Source organism: Phalacrocorax aristotelis, chromosome 13 (assembly GCF_949628215.1).
Source record: "Phalacrocorax aristotelis chromosome 13, bGulAri2.1, whole genome shotgun sequence".
Lineage (NCBI taxonomy): Eukaryota > Metazoa > Chordata > Aves > Suliformes > Phalacrocoracidae > Phalacrocorax > Phalacrocorax aristotelis.
Window position 1 is genome coordinate 10,130,732 of NC_134288.1, and position 13,825 is coordinate 10,144,556.

Genomic DNA, 13,825 nt, shown 5'->3' on the forward strand with positions numbered 1-13,825 from the left:
CACATGCTTCTCTTTATGTTCGGTGGATGGTGGTGAATGGTCTAATGTTGGCTGGGCTTTGCTGCTTCTGCTGCCAACGCCCAGAGCGATGGTGCACAAATTCCATGAAGTCGCTCAGAGCATCACTCCACCCCAGCAAAGGCCAGGACGGGGCAAGCAGTGCCGGCATCCCTCCCTCGTCCTCCCTGAAAGTAGTTTTATGGGCTTAGAGGGGACCAGCTGATCCCAGCAGAGTGCTCAAGTGCCACTAAAATTAAGCAGGCTCTGATTAGGAACCCAGCTCCTCGAGGCTGCAGTTATCATCCAGCCAGTGCGTGCGTGTGCAGAGGTGGCCTCCGCAGAAAACCCCCACACCAGTGAGCACCTCTTCCCCGCTCACCCCCAGCACCAACTGCACCACGGGGGCTTGAGAGCTCAGGCAAGGACCTGAGATATCTCAGCTCATCCCTAAATCACACAATAAAAGCTTGACCAAAGCAATTACAGACAGTTCCCGTGAGCCCCCACAAAAGATAAGGGGCAAAGCCCATGCACAGGCTGCTCACACAGCAACCTCCACAACCCACCCCTACCATTCTTCTGGCCATTGCAGCCTTAACAAAGCACCTGTGGCTCATTACCCACACCCACACCCCTCCCCCTCCCCGCCCCCGCCACCCCCCAGGGCCTCTCTCCCACATAAGGGGGTGGCTGGGTATCCCTGTCTTTAGCTGTAAGGTGTTTATGGTGGTGGGTACTGTAGCAGGACCATGTGGTGAGCAGGCAGGTATGATACACACCCCAATTTCTTAAATCAGTGTTTACATGGCTGGAGTGCTCCTATTGTGGGAACCTGCCACCTTCACCCCTTCCCCAGGTCATGGTCTAGCTCAGTCACCCCTGTGTGCTGCTTCTTGCAAACAAGCTGCAGGCCACTTCTTTCCATCCTCATGTTAACATATTGCTTGTTATAAGTTAACATTAGATAAACTAATTTAAGCTCTTTCTGTACTGGATGTCTTGGATTAAATTGGCATGGTACCTAATGAAGCTGAAGCTCCATTTGTTGTGCTGGAAGCCCTAAATATCAGCAGTGTAATTGGTGCTACTACCTACTTTAGAAGACATTTGTGTGTTTTTTCTCACAGCTAAAAGCTCTGTGAGGGTGCTAATTCTGAGGCCTGATGGGTGGTGGCAGAGGTGAGAGGGATGAAGGATGTGTTCACCTGGCTCATAGGCTGGAGGGGTCTTGAAATTTGGCTTTGGAGCTAGAGGACAGATGGGGTGAATGTGTACAGCCCTGTGCATGTGTTGCTCTCTAGCTGCTGGGAGGTTGTGCTAGCTTGTGTGCACTGGGGCTGTGCTCAGCTCTCTGATGTGGTCGCACACCTTGTTTTGTTGTGGCAAGCTATGAAAGGGGTGCCTCTTGGAGTGCTGAGACTGGGCTGGGTTCTGTTTGGGGCTGGGCCTGGGCCAGGATATATCTGGGTGGCTCTGGGCTTCCCCAGGGCAGTGAGTCTGTGGAACCCTGAGTGCCTTAGTGGTGGTGTGCAATGCATTATTTAGGTTTATTGTGGAGGGATCCCACAGGTGCTGGCTGCTTGCTGGTGCTTGGGCACAGTTCTTTACCTGCAGCCCCAAAACAGCACTGCTGGATGCTGGTTTTAGGGTGCTTTCTAGGCTAATGTCCAGAGTATGGGTGTTTTTTCTACATTTATCTCTAAGATTTCCCTGATGGCTTGGGTTTTGAGGTTACAATGAGCCCAAAAGTCCTCTGAGACAGCCGCTGTGTCCTGGTGCAACCTGGCTGGTCGGTCAGGCTATAACTAACCTTCCCACTGTGCTGTATTATGCTGGTCTGGGGCTGGGGAGCAGGGATCCTGAGGGGGAAAGTCCTGGGCAGGGAAAGACCTACAGTCACCTCCCACGTTAGTGAAATGTGGCTCATTACCAGGCACAAGTTTGGTGCTGCAGGGCAGGAACTGAAACCTCTCCCATCTCCATCACCTGTGAATCCTCTTCCAGCGGAGTGAGACACCACTTGTCCCTGTGGGCTATCAGTGCTGGGAGGGGATCAGACAGGCTGCTAATCAGGGGATGAAAGAGGAGTCTGGGCAAAACCAGTGCTGCAAGAATTTCTGCTGGGATTGTCCTGGTGAAACTGTAGTTGCCCCTGTTGGATGCTGCCAGGCTCAGACAGGAGGGTCTTTTTGGGCCCCTCCCAGAGTTGGGGTGCTGCTGCCCTGGACAGGGGTCCCTGTGCAGGGCAGGATCCCCACCTCCTCCTGGGGAGGAAGCCACTTGCACAGCTGGTCCTGCTGCCTGTGCAGAGCTGCCCAGCTGAAAAATGGGGAAATGCAAAAGCGAATTGGTCTCCTGCTCTCTGCTGGGAGCAGTGACAACTCTGGCTGGAGGCTTTTTCCCCAGGAAGGGGACCAGAGCCATGCCTGGCCCAGCCTCCCTCCAGCACCCAAACTTGCAGGGGTGGGTGAGCAATCCTGGCCCAGGCGGGCCGGAGCATGTGCCTTCCCCAAAAGGGTGCTGGTAGTGTGATGCAAGTTCCTCTCTGTCAAACCTGTGAAAATCAATCTATTCTTGAAAAGCTCTCCTGAATTCCTGTCCTGGTCCCCTACACTGGCTGCTGCATGGCTCCTGGGGCTGGGGAGACCCGGGCTCCGAAATCATCCCTGGGGGAGCCGTGGTTTTGAGCTGAAGCATGAAGATGCTGCGAGAGCGAGTGCAGCCTGGCTGCCCGCTGGCAGCACACAGAGTCTGGCAGCACTGCCTGCCCTGCCAAATGGCGCAGCAGCCTCCTGCTCACTGTGGGTGTTTGGTGCAGAAGGATGCTAATGATGGCGTTGGCCTCCCAAAATGCTGTGCTCTTGCTCTGTCTCCAGCATTTGAAGGAGTGGAGTGTTCTTCTCTCCCAGGTTCATTGCCAGCCTGCAGGGCAGGGGCTACGCTGGCGGGGTGGAACCTCCAAACCCCCCATGTCTGGGTGGGCTGCTGCAATGCTGAGTGGAAAGGCTGTGGGCAGAAGGGGAGGCAGCTGAGCCTGCCCATATGCTTCCTAATGGGGAGCAATAGCAGCTCTTCCCGGGCAGCTCACACTGCACCATCTGCTCTGCTGTGGTACCTTCTCTTGCAGAGCTTTTTTAAGCTCTAACTTTCCTTCCCCAGCACTCTGTGGTGGCTGCTTGCATATGGGCTGTCTCCGCTTTGTAATTGCCTCGAAACAGGTTGAACCTTCAATGCTGAGCAGGAGGACAGCCCAGACAGGCTGAAGTCAGCCAGGCCTCCGGGAACAGTGCTTCCATTTAAAAATAACTAGGAGAGAGGTTGCAAATGACTGCAGCGTGTCCCACCACAGCTTTTCCCCCTTGCTGGGTCCTTGCTCCCAGACTTAGGCTGGGTGAGATGTACTGCCCATGGCAGTGTGGCTGCAAGGTTTCACAAACCACTGCTATTACCATGTCCCATCCCTGTGCAAAGCGATTATTTATTTCCACTCCACGCTGCATGTGCAAAAGGCCAAAGGCCAAACCCAGTGACTCCTCTGGGTCCCTGCTGCTTGCTCATGCACTTGCCAGCTGTGTGAAGGGGAAACAAAAACAATGGCTTCACTGGGCTCCTCAGGAGCAGTGCTGGCCACAAATTATTTTACAGTAGGAACAGTGCTGGCTGCAGTACTTGAGTGCAGCCTCCAGCTGCCTGGGGGGGGTCCCAGAGGGAGGTGCAGTGCAGATGCCTGGGGAGGCCGGTCCTGGCTCCCAGCAGCAAAGTGAGCTAAATTAAGGCTGGATAAAACACATGGGCGTAGCTGGGACCGAGGGGGAGGCTGGCGGGGATGGGAACGTGCGCAGGCTGATGCTGTGCACGGATTGATGGTGCCAAGTCACTTCAGATATCTTTGCTGTTTGTTTGTGCGAAGCTCTAAATAAAGCCAACAGACCCAGCAGCTGCCTGGGGAGGGTGGAGGGAGCCGCAGCCAGTGCCCCAGTGCGGCACCCAATGCTGCCCTCGGGGCCTAGCCTGGCATGGGAGAGCAATTGGGTGTGATCTCTGCTGCTGGGATGCTGTGGTGTGGGGGGGTGCTACCTGGGTGTGCTGGGGCTGGAAGCCCCTACTCAGCAGCGTGTATACCCCATCCCTGGGCTGGTGGAGGGGAAAGCAGGGTGGTTTCAGGACCCACAGACAGTGGAGTATGTGTCCTTGTGCCTCCCCTGGGAGGGACTTTGTGTCATGGAGAAGCAGGGCTGTGCAGGGGCGCTCATCCCATGGATGCTCCCATCCAGATGCCCTCCTCCTCTGCACTCTCCCTCAGCCCCATCTCCCATTGCAGCTGCCTCATCCTCAGGCTCTCACCTTCCCCTGCCGTGGGTTCCTGCTAAGCCTGTCCTGCTGCAGGGACATCGTGGGCGCGTCTCTAGGACCCCCTGCAGAGAGGGGTGCAGGTATCTCTTCTCCCTCCCCATCTACCCTCCAACTATCTGTGCTGCACCAGAGTCCCTTCCTTGTTCTGTCTGACCCCCATGGGCTGAGCTGGCCTGTCCGCATGGCACCAGCAAAATACTGCTTGTGCCTCTGCCACGGGCTGTCACAGCTCAGCTGCTGGCCCTGCACAGTCCCCTGGAAATCACAAAATGCCCAGCATGTTCAGGAGCCCCAAGGCTGCGTGCCCTCCCCTGGCACTCTTGAGTTTTCCCCACCCAATTCCAGTGCAGGGGTGCTGGTCTGCGTGCTGCGGCCATGCCAAAGTGGTTGGCCGTTCTGGTCCTGGTGCAGGAAGCCTGTAGCAAGTGGGGAGACCCCAGACACCCTCTGTGCAGCACTGGGGCCACTGAACCATCTTTCCTCTACGCCAGCTGCTTCCTCCAACCCGGCCCGGCGCCCTGCCTGCCGTGGGTCCTTCCTGCTCGCCCCAGGGAGCCGGGCACCCTTTCGACCCCCGGAGCAACTCACAGCCCTGCCCAGGGGTCCCGGGACCGGCCCCGGGGGTCTTCCTCAGCCCACCTTAAGGCAGCAGCACACTGGGCGCACCGAGGTGACCTTACAAAAGCAAGTTTGCTCCGGGCCAGGCGGTGCTGCCTTTGCCCCCGCCGCCAGGGAAGCGGCCTTAAACCGGGGCTGCTCGGGGCGGGGGAGCTCTCCGAGCCGGGGCCGGCCCCATCCCGCCCCGGTGCCAAGGCAACGGAGGCGGCGCGGCGGCGGGGAGGCAGGCGCGGCGCGGCTCGGTACCGGGGCATGCGCCCGCCCGGGGCCCCGGCAGCGCCCGGCGGCGGAGCCCGAGCCCGGGGCCCGGCCAGGTCAGTGCCCGCGGGCGGCGGCGGGGCCGCGCCTCTTCGCTCTCCGCCCGCGGCCGGGGGTAGGCGGGAGCCCAGCCCTCCTTCCTCATTTTGGGGCTGAGAAGAGCGATTTCCTTCTCCTTCTCCAGCTGCAATTCTGCTTTTTTTTTTTTTAAGTAAAAAAAAAAAAAGGGGCAAAAGCAAAGCCCAAAGCCAGAGCCGCGCTCTGAAGCCACTCTATCTCTGCTTCCCAGACAGAGCCGACGATGGAGCCGCTTCCCCGCAGCCCCGGCCGTGCCGCCTGGCCGCTGACCTGCCTGGTGCTGCTCTCCCTGCACGGCTGGCCAGGTAAGCCATGGCTCCGACCTGCGACCGGCTCTCCTGCTTCTGCCATCCCGCTGTTCTCTTGTGTTTTGCCTTCCCCCCCCCCCCCCCCCCGCGTTTCCCCTCCATCCTTGTCTCCCCTCTGCCGCACACCTCCTGTACGCGACATGATGCTGTCTCCCTGCGCACGTTTGGTTTGACCTTTCTATGAGATGACCTAGAGCGCGGCGATGACAGAGGGGAGCAGGGGAGCTCCCGCAGGGCCCTCACTCGGCTGCTCCTCTAGAACCAAACTTCAAGGCAGACATTCCCATTTCCAGCAAGACGAGGGAATTATGCAGGGACATGAAGAGGCATGTTGTTCCCACCTATTTGCTCCCCCTGCCAGCTATGTGAGAGGCAAATCTCTGCAAGCAGCTGAAATTCCCACTCGGAGGCTGCCTGGAGATGGGGAGGATGGTAGAGCGGACAAGGGGAGGCTCTGGTGAGGGCAGCCTGGCTCCTCTGCTGGGAACTTGTTTTTCTTGCTACCTTCTGCTTTACCCCTGACAGCATGCAGTTGTTGCTGCTCTACACAACTGTTGAGCACCAAAGTGGTGGGATTGCACAGTCTTCCCAGGTACCTTGTGCCACCCAGCCCTGCTGCAAGCACTGGCCCTGGGTCACCTTGGGCTCTGGCTGCTGGCCCCCTGGGTGCCCCAGCCCTCCCTGGGGCTTGTGGCTCCGACAGTCCCTTATAAAAGCTTGGGGATGCAGCATGAGAAGGGATGATCAGACTGCACTGCTCCCTGGCTTGTTTCCCTTCTCTCGCTAGCAGTGGGAAGTTCCTCGACCCACCAGGAACGAAGACCTGTGGTGGCTGCTGCTTTCAAGGATGTTTTCTTTCTAGGATGTTTCATGTCAGTGCTGTTCATCTCTGGTGATATTGCTAAGGAATTGCTTTCCCTCCTGCCCAGCGCTGTCTGCGCCTCCGGGGAGGGACGGGGCTTTTTGTGCAAACCTCCTGGGGCAATAGTAGTACACGTTCAAGAGCATCTTGCTGCTGAGCTTTTTGCCTGCTCTGTCCAAATTTCATACCTGCAAGCCAGATGCCACTACAAATAGCCCAGCCCAGTTCCCATGCAGGTGAAACACTGTCCCATGTGGGGAAAAACCATGTTCTCCCAGGCCCATCGGAAATATTTACCATCTAAGCTTTACTTGGGCAGAAAGTTGAGTGCAAACTTGAGCAGAAAGCAAATGCTTTCAGCACAACACTTCTTGCTTTGAGTTGCCTGATCACAACTGAGAAGTGTTGGCCCCAAGCTGAAAACTCGGGTCTGCTGAAAGCCAAGAAGGCTTTGGCGACGAGTGCAGCTTCTCAGCGAACTGTTATTTCCTGCAATGAAAGAATGGCTTGAGCAAAGCTTCTGAGTTTAATTAAACATGGCCTTGGCGTAAGAACCCCATTTTTCTAAGCCAGCCATAGGAAAAGAACCATCCTGGGGCAGAAAGCCCTGGGTTGCAAGGTGGCTTGCATCCCTGATTTCACATGCAAGCACGCAGATTTTTTTGTTGTTTTTTTTTTTTTTTTTTCCCCTGCGGTGAACCCTCTTGGGCCATGGCTCAAACTAAGCCTGAACTCTCCTGCTGCTGGAGGGTGGCTGCTCTGACAGCACTTCTGTAGAAGCAAAGGGGAAAAGGGAAGGCCCTGCAGGAGATCTTCCTATAGGGCAAAGAGGAGCAGGATGCTGGGAAGCCAGATTGCAAAGCCCCATTGCAAAATCTGTGCCATGCAGTACCCTTTTGTGCAGGCGTTTCTTGATGGAGGGTTTCAGCTGCGCTTCGTGGAGCCTCCTCTAAAGAGGAAATATGTTGCGTTGTGGGGCTCTGGCTTTCAAGCTAAATTTCTGCTAATGCTGTAGGAGGGAAGCTCACAAATGATGGCTGCGTGTGATCCGAGGCTTCCTCTGATGTCACGCATGTAAAATATAGCCTTTACTATAACTGTCCCCAAGCCGCTCTGGGATCTGCATAGAGCTCAATAGCTACCTCCCTTCTTGTCTTCCCTCCAAACAGCAGATTCCAGGCCCTTTTATAGGCAGCACCTGTTAGTTTCCCCTGTGGGCAGCCCCACTGCAGGTGAAATTCCAGAAGGATTATTCTGAGGCTTCTCTTGCCCGTGGGCCTGTTCCTTCAGCAAGTGACTGGGGGGCTCTGAATGCCAGTGACCAGCTGCATGTTGCTTCTGGAGCATGCAGCCCTTCCCTTGCCATCCCAGAGCTCCTTACCCAGCTCCTTCAGAAGGGGGGGGAAAAAAAAAAATCTATTTTTATCAGGAAGCATCCAAGCAGCCTCTCCTGAATTAAACCCTGGCCTCTTGCAACCTGTTTGGTATCAGATACTTCAAAAGGTGGAATATAGAAAAAAAATGTGTCACCAAGATGGAAAACTTGCACTGCATCAGGAGATCCAGGGATTATTTTGCTCTCAAATTAAACTGAATAAAGGGAGAGAGGCTCTGCCAGACCAGGCACAGCATGACACCTGTGCTTGTGCCTCTTTTCCACGCTGGAAGTGCTCTGGGTCCACATTGCAAGGGTGCTCCCACCTACCTGGGAACTGTCAGGTGGTGATTTTCAGGGCTCTAAAACCCTCTGCTAATTCTGGAGTGTAGGATAGAGCAGATTACAGGGTCAGAGAACCTAAACTTCCCTTGATCTAGGTGGTGAAAGGATTGCCCTCTGACTCTAGGCTGTTTGAAATTGAAGTCTAGGAGAATAGCGTCATCGGATGGCACTGAATGTGCAGATGGGAAGCAGGTTTGTGGTGAACTGGTGCTTGTGGTGAGAAATTGCTGTGCCCCCTGTGCGTTTGCAGCACGAAGACCCCCTGCATCCTGCCCCTGAGGTGCAAGCATGTTGTGAGCATACAGGGCTCACACACGCTGCTGTGAAATAGCTGCTGGGAGGGGGCTCAGCTGGGCTTCTGGCCCTGCTGCTCTTCAGGGCAAGCACCCAGAAAGGGGAAGGAGGAGAGACATTCTGCTGGGTGCAAGGAGAAACTGTGTTCAAGGGGAAAGGAGGAAAGGAGATTCATTGGAAACTTTGCATTTTCTAACTTGCGTATTCTGGGGTTTTCTATCAACTTCCCCTTTGTGTTTTCCCATGGGGGGCTGGGGCATAGCTCTGCATGCCACTGCTCGAATTTGAAGGTGTTTTGGAGCACGTGGATGTTCAGGCTGGTCCTGACGTGGGGGCATTGGGTGCAGATGAGGCAGGTGGAGAAGTTGGGCAGTCTGAAGGGAACTCGTGCTCCTCGGCTGAGAGGTGTGAGCAGGTCTAGTTAAGGTGGCGTGGGCTTAACGTAGCCATATCATGGTTCAAGCTCATATATGATAGATCTCCTGCAAACCCTGAATGGGGTGATCTGAAGAGCACTTGGCTGAGCAGAGCTGTGTGTGAAAGTCTTTAAAGTAGCATGGTGGCTTACAACAGAACACATGGAAAAATACCCGAAAGCAACATGAGTCCTATCCGAGAGACTACCTAGAGCCGCGCAGTGTTTTCTGCAATGACCTGAGAGACTAAGAGCTGCCAGTAAAGCCTCCTGGCAGGCAGCACTGTCAGCAGCACAAAGCCCTTTGTTCCCTGGCTGCTCTTGGGGCTGCTGTGGGAGCAGCAGCACTGCCAGAAAACCCCTGCACTGTGGCGGCCCTGCTGTAGCAGCACCTCCAGCAGCCTGTCACTGGACAGCAGTGCACACCGTGCCTGCAAACCCCTCGGTGCAGGGAGCAGGCAGGGTGCTCATGTGCTGCTACCTGGCAAGGAGGTGACGTGGGCTCAGCGGTGTGAGATGCACACAGACTACCTGCAGCTCTGCTGTAAGTGTGGGCTCTCAGGCAGCCCTGCTGCCTGCAAAGGTATATCCCTGTGAGCCTAGGAAAGCAGGAGCCTTGTGCCGAGGCTGCGGTGAGCTACAACCCAGCCATGCTCAGTTTAACTGCCTGGTGCTTTTGCAGATGTTGCTCTGAGACCTCATCAGTGCAACCAAGAGATGCGCTTCAGGGTTGAGCAATGCTTGTGCCACTCACCCTGACCACGGTCCGGTGTTGGTGTCAGCTCCGGGACCCGAAATCCTTTCCCAGGCGCTCTCCCCTCTGGCATGGTGTGTGGCTTCTGGGGAGATGGACAGATGGAGAGAGGGAGGATGAAGAGAAAACCCTGGGCTTGCTGCAGGCTGGGCTGGGCTCGGGTGTGTGGGTTGGCACTGGCCCCTCTGAGCAGGGCAGCTCTCCTTGGAGTGGGGGACCCTCGAGGGGATGTAGGGGGTCACCACCCTGCAAAAGTCTCTTTTATGCAGGATTGCAGAGGGGAGCAGTAAGCCAGATGTTCATCATGGGGTGCAGAGCCCCTGCGATGGGGAGAGGGCTCTGTCTGACCGCCTTAGTGGAGCAAGCGATTGGCAGCATGGCCACCCTGGGCGTGCAAAGGGGCCTGGGGGGGTCTGTGTGGTGGGTGGTTAGGGGTGCTGGTCCCTGTGCCCAGAGAAGCCTGGTCCCCTGCCTGTGTCATGTGGGGGCTTGGCAAGAGGCGGATGGTGCTTCTGTGCTTTCAAACTTCCTCTACACATTTCTCAACCACCTCTTGCGAAAGGTCTGGGGGAAGCTGGCAGTGAAGAAGCTCAGGAGATGCTGCAGCAGCGGAGCTGGCTGTGCCTGTCCTGCGCCACCACTGTGCTCTGCACAGGGGGTGCATCAGCCCCCACTGAGGGCAGGGGCTCTGCTCTGGGGCTGCTCCCCTGGATTCGGCTGTTGCCTGAGAAACACGGGCTCATCTTGCAGGAGCCCAGTCTGCTGCTGCTCAGGCAGAAGACCGAGGCTCAGCCTGAATGACCCACTTGAACATGACACAAACCAGAATTCTGTCCTTCTGTGCTTGTCTTCTGGGACAAACTTGTCTCTGTGAGTGCTGCTGCTGTGTTAGCCTTGATGTGGCTTTGAAGGGAAACAGCAGGGGCTGAAGTTTTCAGCCCTGAGCATCAGCCTGTGCTGGGGATGCAGCAGACGAATGCCCTGGTAAGAAGCCTTTAACTTGAGGAATCTGGAGAAACTGTGCTCCTGGTAACTCTGATCGAGACTGAGTAATTGCACAGGCAGTGAGAGCATCTATGGGTACATCGAATACTGCTGGAAGTCAGAAGGGATTAACAGCTGCCAGAAATCTTCCCCAGGCTCTGTGGGAGCCAGGTGTGGCCTGGAGGGGCCAGAGAAGCTCATCCTACAGCAGGTCCTCCCAGGAGTGTCCAGCCAAGGTATTTTTTTCCCATCCTGGGGGAGGCTGCATGGGTACCAAGGGCAGTGTTCTTGCTGCCCTGGGTTTTTCTGATGCAAATGATGTTGGGTGCAGCTGCAGCCCTCCATCCAGCAAGGCTGGTCCCTGTGCTCCCAACGCCACTCAGCTGCAGCACAAGTTACCTGCTCAAACACTGTGGTCTCTGCATGACCATGACACCGGTTCTGTGTGCCGCTTGCCAGCTCTGGGATTGCAGCACTCAGCAGTACCTGGCCCCTGTTATCAGCAGGTGGATTTAAGTGGTTCTCCCGCATTGCTTTAAACAATGACCTGTACTGAAATCTTATTCAAGTCAGTCGCAATAACTAATTTAGCATGGCAAGTGTTGCCAAAATTAACCCCCTGAGGAGCCGTGTAGGCTACGGGGTGGCTGTCTCTGCTGCTGTAGCTGTTTTTAGGGAGTGGTAGCATCGCAGGTTTCCATGGGGCTGAGCCAGCTGGTTCCTGGTGCCTCATGCCTGCACAACAGCGAGCTCAGAACCTCCTGGCTCTGGCTGCAGATCTGTCTAAGGTGGATTTTGTTATTGCCTGCCCGCAAGGAGAGCGGAGCCCCTGTGATTTTCCTGAAGACTTTGGGAGATTCTGACTGACCTTGCATGAGGAAAGGTGTTTAGGCACCCATGCGTGCATAGGTGAGGGGACACTTGGGGTGGCATCTTTCTGTTTGTGTGGCAAGGTGCAACACCTTCAGCTGGATTAGGGAGCCTCTTTTCTGAGATGCTTTGAAGGGGACTGCTCTCCTCTGTCGGTGACAAGCAGGAATGGTGTCTGCCTGACTGGCAGCAGCTTTGGCTAATGGCTGTGCTCTGCTGGAATGAATCGGGGCTTGGATTCAATGCAGACGTAGGAGAGACTCAATGCAGAAAATACTGTATTGCATCTGCAGCTGCAAGGGAAGCTTGCTTTTTGGAGTATCTGGCGTTTTGTGCCCTTGTTTTCTCCTGACTGACAAAGCAAAGCGGCCATGGGAGGCAGCACGGTGTGCTGGCAGGCACAGGCAGCTGGGACTTGCTCAATGTTTTAGCTGTACAGAGCATGACACATGGTCGTCTAGCAAAGCTCTGGTCAGCTCGGCTGCTGAGACCTACGGGCAGCGATGTGTGCCTGCTGCTGTAACCACAGCCTCTCCCCTGGGCTCCCCGGTGCTGGCACAGCCCTGTTGCCTGTGGTACCGGCTAACCAGAGCTGTATGCTCAGGCTGTCCTGCAGCCAGCGAGGGCGGGCGGAGAGCCAGGCCAGGTATGCGGTGCCAGATGAGTCTCGCTCTGTTTTTTCTCCAGGTGTGGATGCCCAGGCAGGTCAGGACTCTGAGGTGCACCAGCCCCAGGACAAGGTGGTGGTGACAGCAGGGGAGACACTCAACCTCACCTGCACTGTATCCAACAGCAGTTACGCTGCTCCCGTGGCGTGGCTGAAGGGCTGGGGCAGTGGGAACAAGACAGTCTATGATCAGAAGGGCTCCTTCCCCCGTGTGACAAGGGTGGTGAGTGACTCCAACACGGACTTCAGCATCCTCATCAGGGATGTTCGCCTTGAGGACACCGGCACCTATTACTGTGTGAGGTTCCGCAAATCGGTGCGTGGTGATGAGGTGCTTCGACCTGAAAAGGGCACAGAGGTGTCCGTGCAAGGTGAGTGGGGCTCCCAGAGCAGCTCCCGGTGGGAACCAGCTCTGCTGGGAACAGCCCCTGGCACAGCCCGGCCCAGCCCAGCCCGGTGGGCTCCATTCGGGGCGAGTGGGGATGGGGAAGGGGCTCAGGGAGCAGCTCCAGCAGAGGATCCTGTGGGCTGTCCCCGGGTACATCTATGTCCCTGTGGGAAACCCCGCTCCCTGCAGCCCTGGAGCCGGGTGGGGTTGGCAGTGTCTGGTCTGAAGACCCCACGCTTCTCCCTGCAGCCAAACCCACCCACCCGGTTGTGTCCGGGCCCAGCCGCAGAGCGAGGCCAGGGCAATCGGTGTCCGTCACCTGCGCAGCCGGAGGGTTCTTCCCCCAAGACATCAGTGTGAGATGGCTCAAGGATGAGGCCCCAGTCTCAGCTCAGCAGCCCCACATCACCCCTGGGCAGACGAAACCCTCCTACGAAATGTCCAGCACCGTGACGATCACGCTGCGGAAGGACGACGTCCGCTCACAGGTTGTCTGCGAGGTGCAGCACCCCACGCTGACGGCCCCGCTGAGGGGGATTTACGAGCTCAGAGAAGCCCTGCGAGGTGAGGGCTGGGTGGTGACCAGTGCTTGGGGTGCCCAGCTCCTGTGGGGCTGTGGGTCCTGGGGAGGGGACAGGGCACCCTGCGGGCAGCATAGCCGGGGGATGCCAGGCACCAGGAGCTGCTTCTCTTCCCAGTCCCTCCCAGTGTCCGTGTGGTCGCTGACCCACCAAGCCCCGTTGAGGTGAACAAGACCGTGAACTTCACCTGCCACGTGAAGGAGTTTTACCCGAAAGATGTGGACATCACCTGGCTGGAAAACAGGATGGAAATGAAGGTGGAGAAGATCCTCCAGCCGGTGGAGACTCCCCAGGGCTTGTTTGAGCTGAGTTCAGGCCCAGTGGAGGTCAATGCAACGGAGGAGAAAAACGGGTCTGTGTTCACCTGCCGGGTGGTGCACGATGCCCAGGACCCCATCAATGAGACGGCTACTCTGTGGATTGCTGACCCAACCAGGGAGGGACTGAGCAATATGGCCCTACCAGGTAATGGTCTGTGAGAGCTGCTGGGATGTGGTCCCTGCTGGGGAAGCTTTAGGATGTCATCTCCCTGAGAAAGGTTGAAGTCCCACCAGAATCTGCTTCAAGGACACAAAATCTTTATCTTGGAGGGCTGTGGGTGTGTGATGCTGGCATGTACTGAGCTGTTGTCCTTGGTGCTTCAGGCATCACCAGGCCAACCCCAGCTCTAAGGCT

The 13,825-nt window shown here is 56.6% G+C and overlaps 1 protein-coding gene across 2 annotated transcripts in view; it reads left to right on the forward strand.

Moving 5' to 3' along the window:
* The window catches only part of LOC142063926 (tyrosine-protein phosphatase non-receptor type substrate 1-like), a 29,918-nt gene that overhangs the window by 12,694 nt on the left and 3,399 nt on the right, over window positions 1-13,825 (forward strand). The window contains exons 1-5 of one of the 2 annotated variants that reach the window (XM_075108340.1): window positions 5,054-5,285; window positions 5,519-5,612; window positions 12,202-12,552; window positions 12,819-13,133; window positions 13,268-13,615. In XM_075108340.1, the coding sequence (XP_074964441.1) occupies window positions 5,531-5,612; window positions 12,202-12,552; window positions 12,819-13,133; window positions 13,268-13,615 (1,096 nt within the window). In that variant the 5' untranslated portion in view covers window positions 5,054-5,285; window positions 5,519-5,530. Of the gene's footprint in view, window positions 1-5,053; window positions 5,286-5,518; window positions 5,613-12,201; window positions 12,553-12,818; window positions 13,134-13,267; window positions 13,616-13,825 lie in introns of those variants that run through there. The other variant, XM_075108341.1, reaches the window with a different exon arrangement.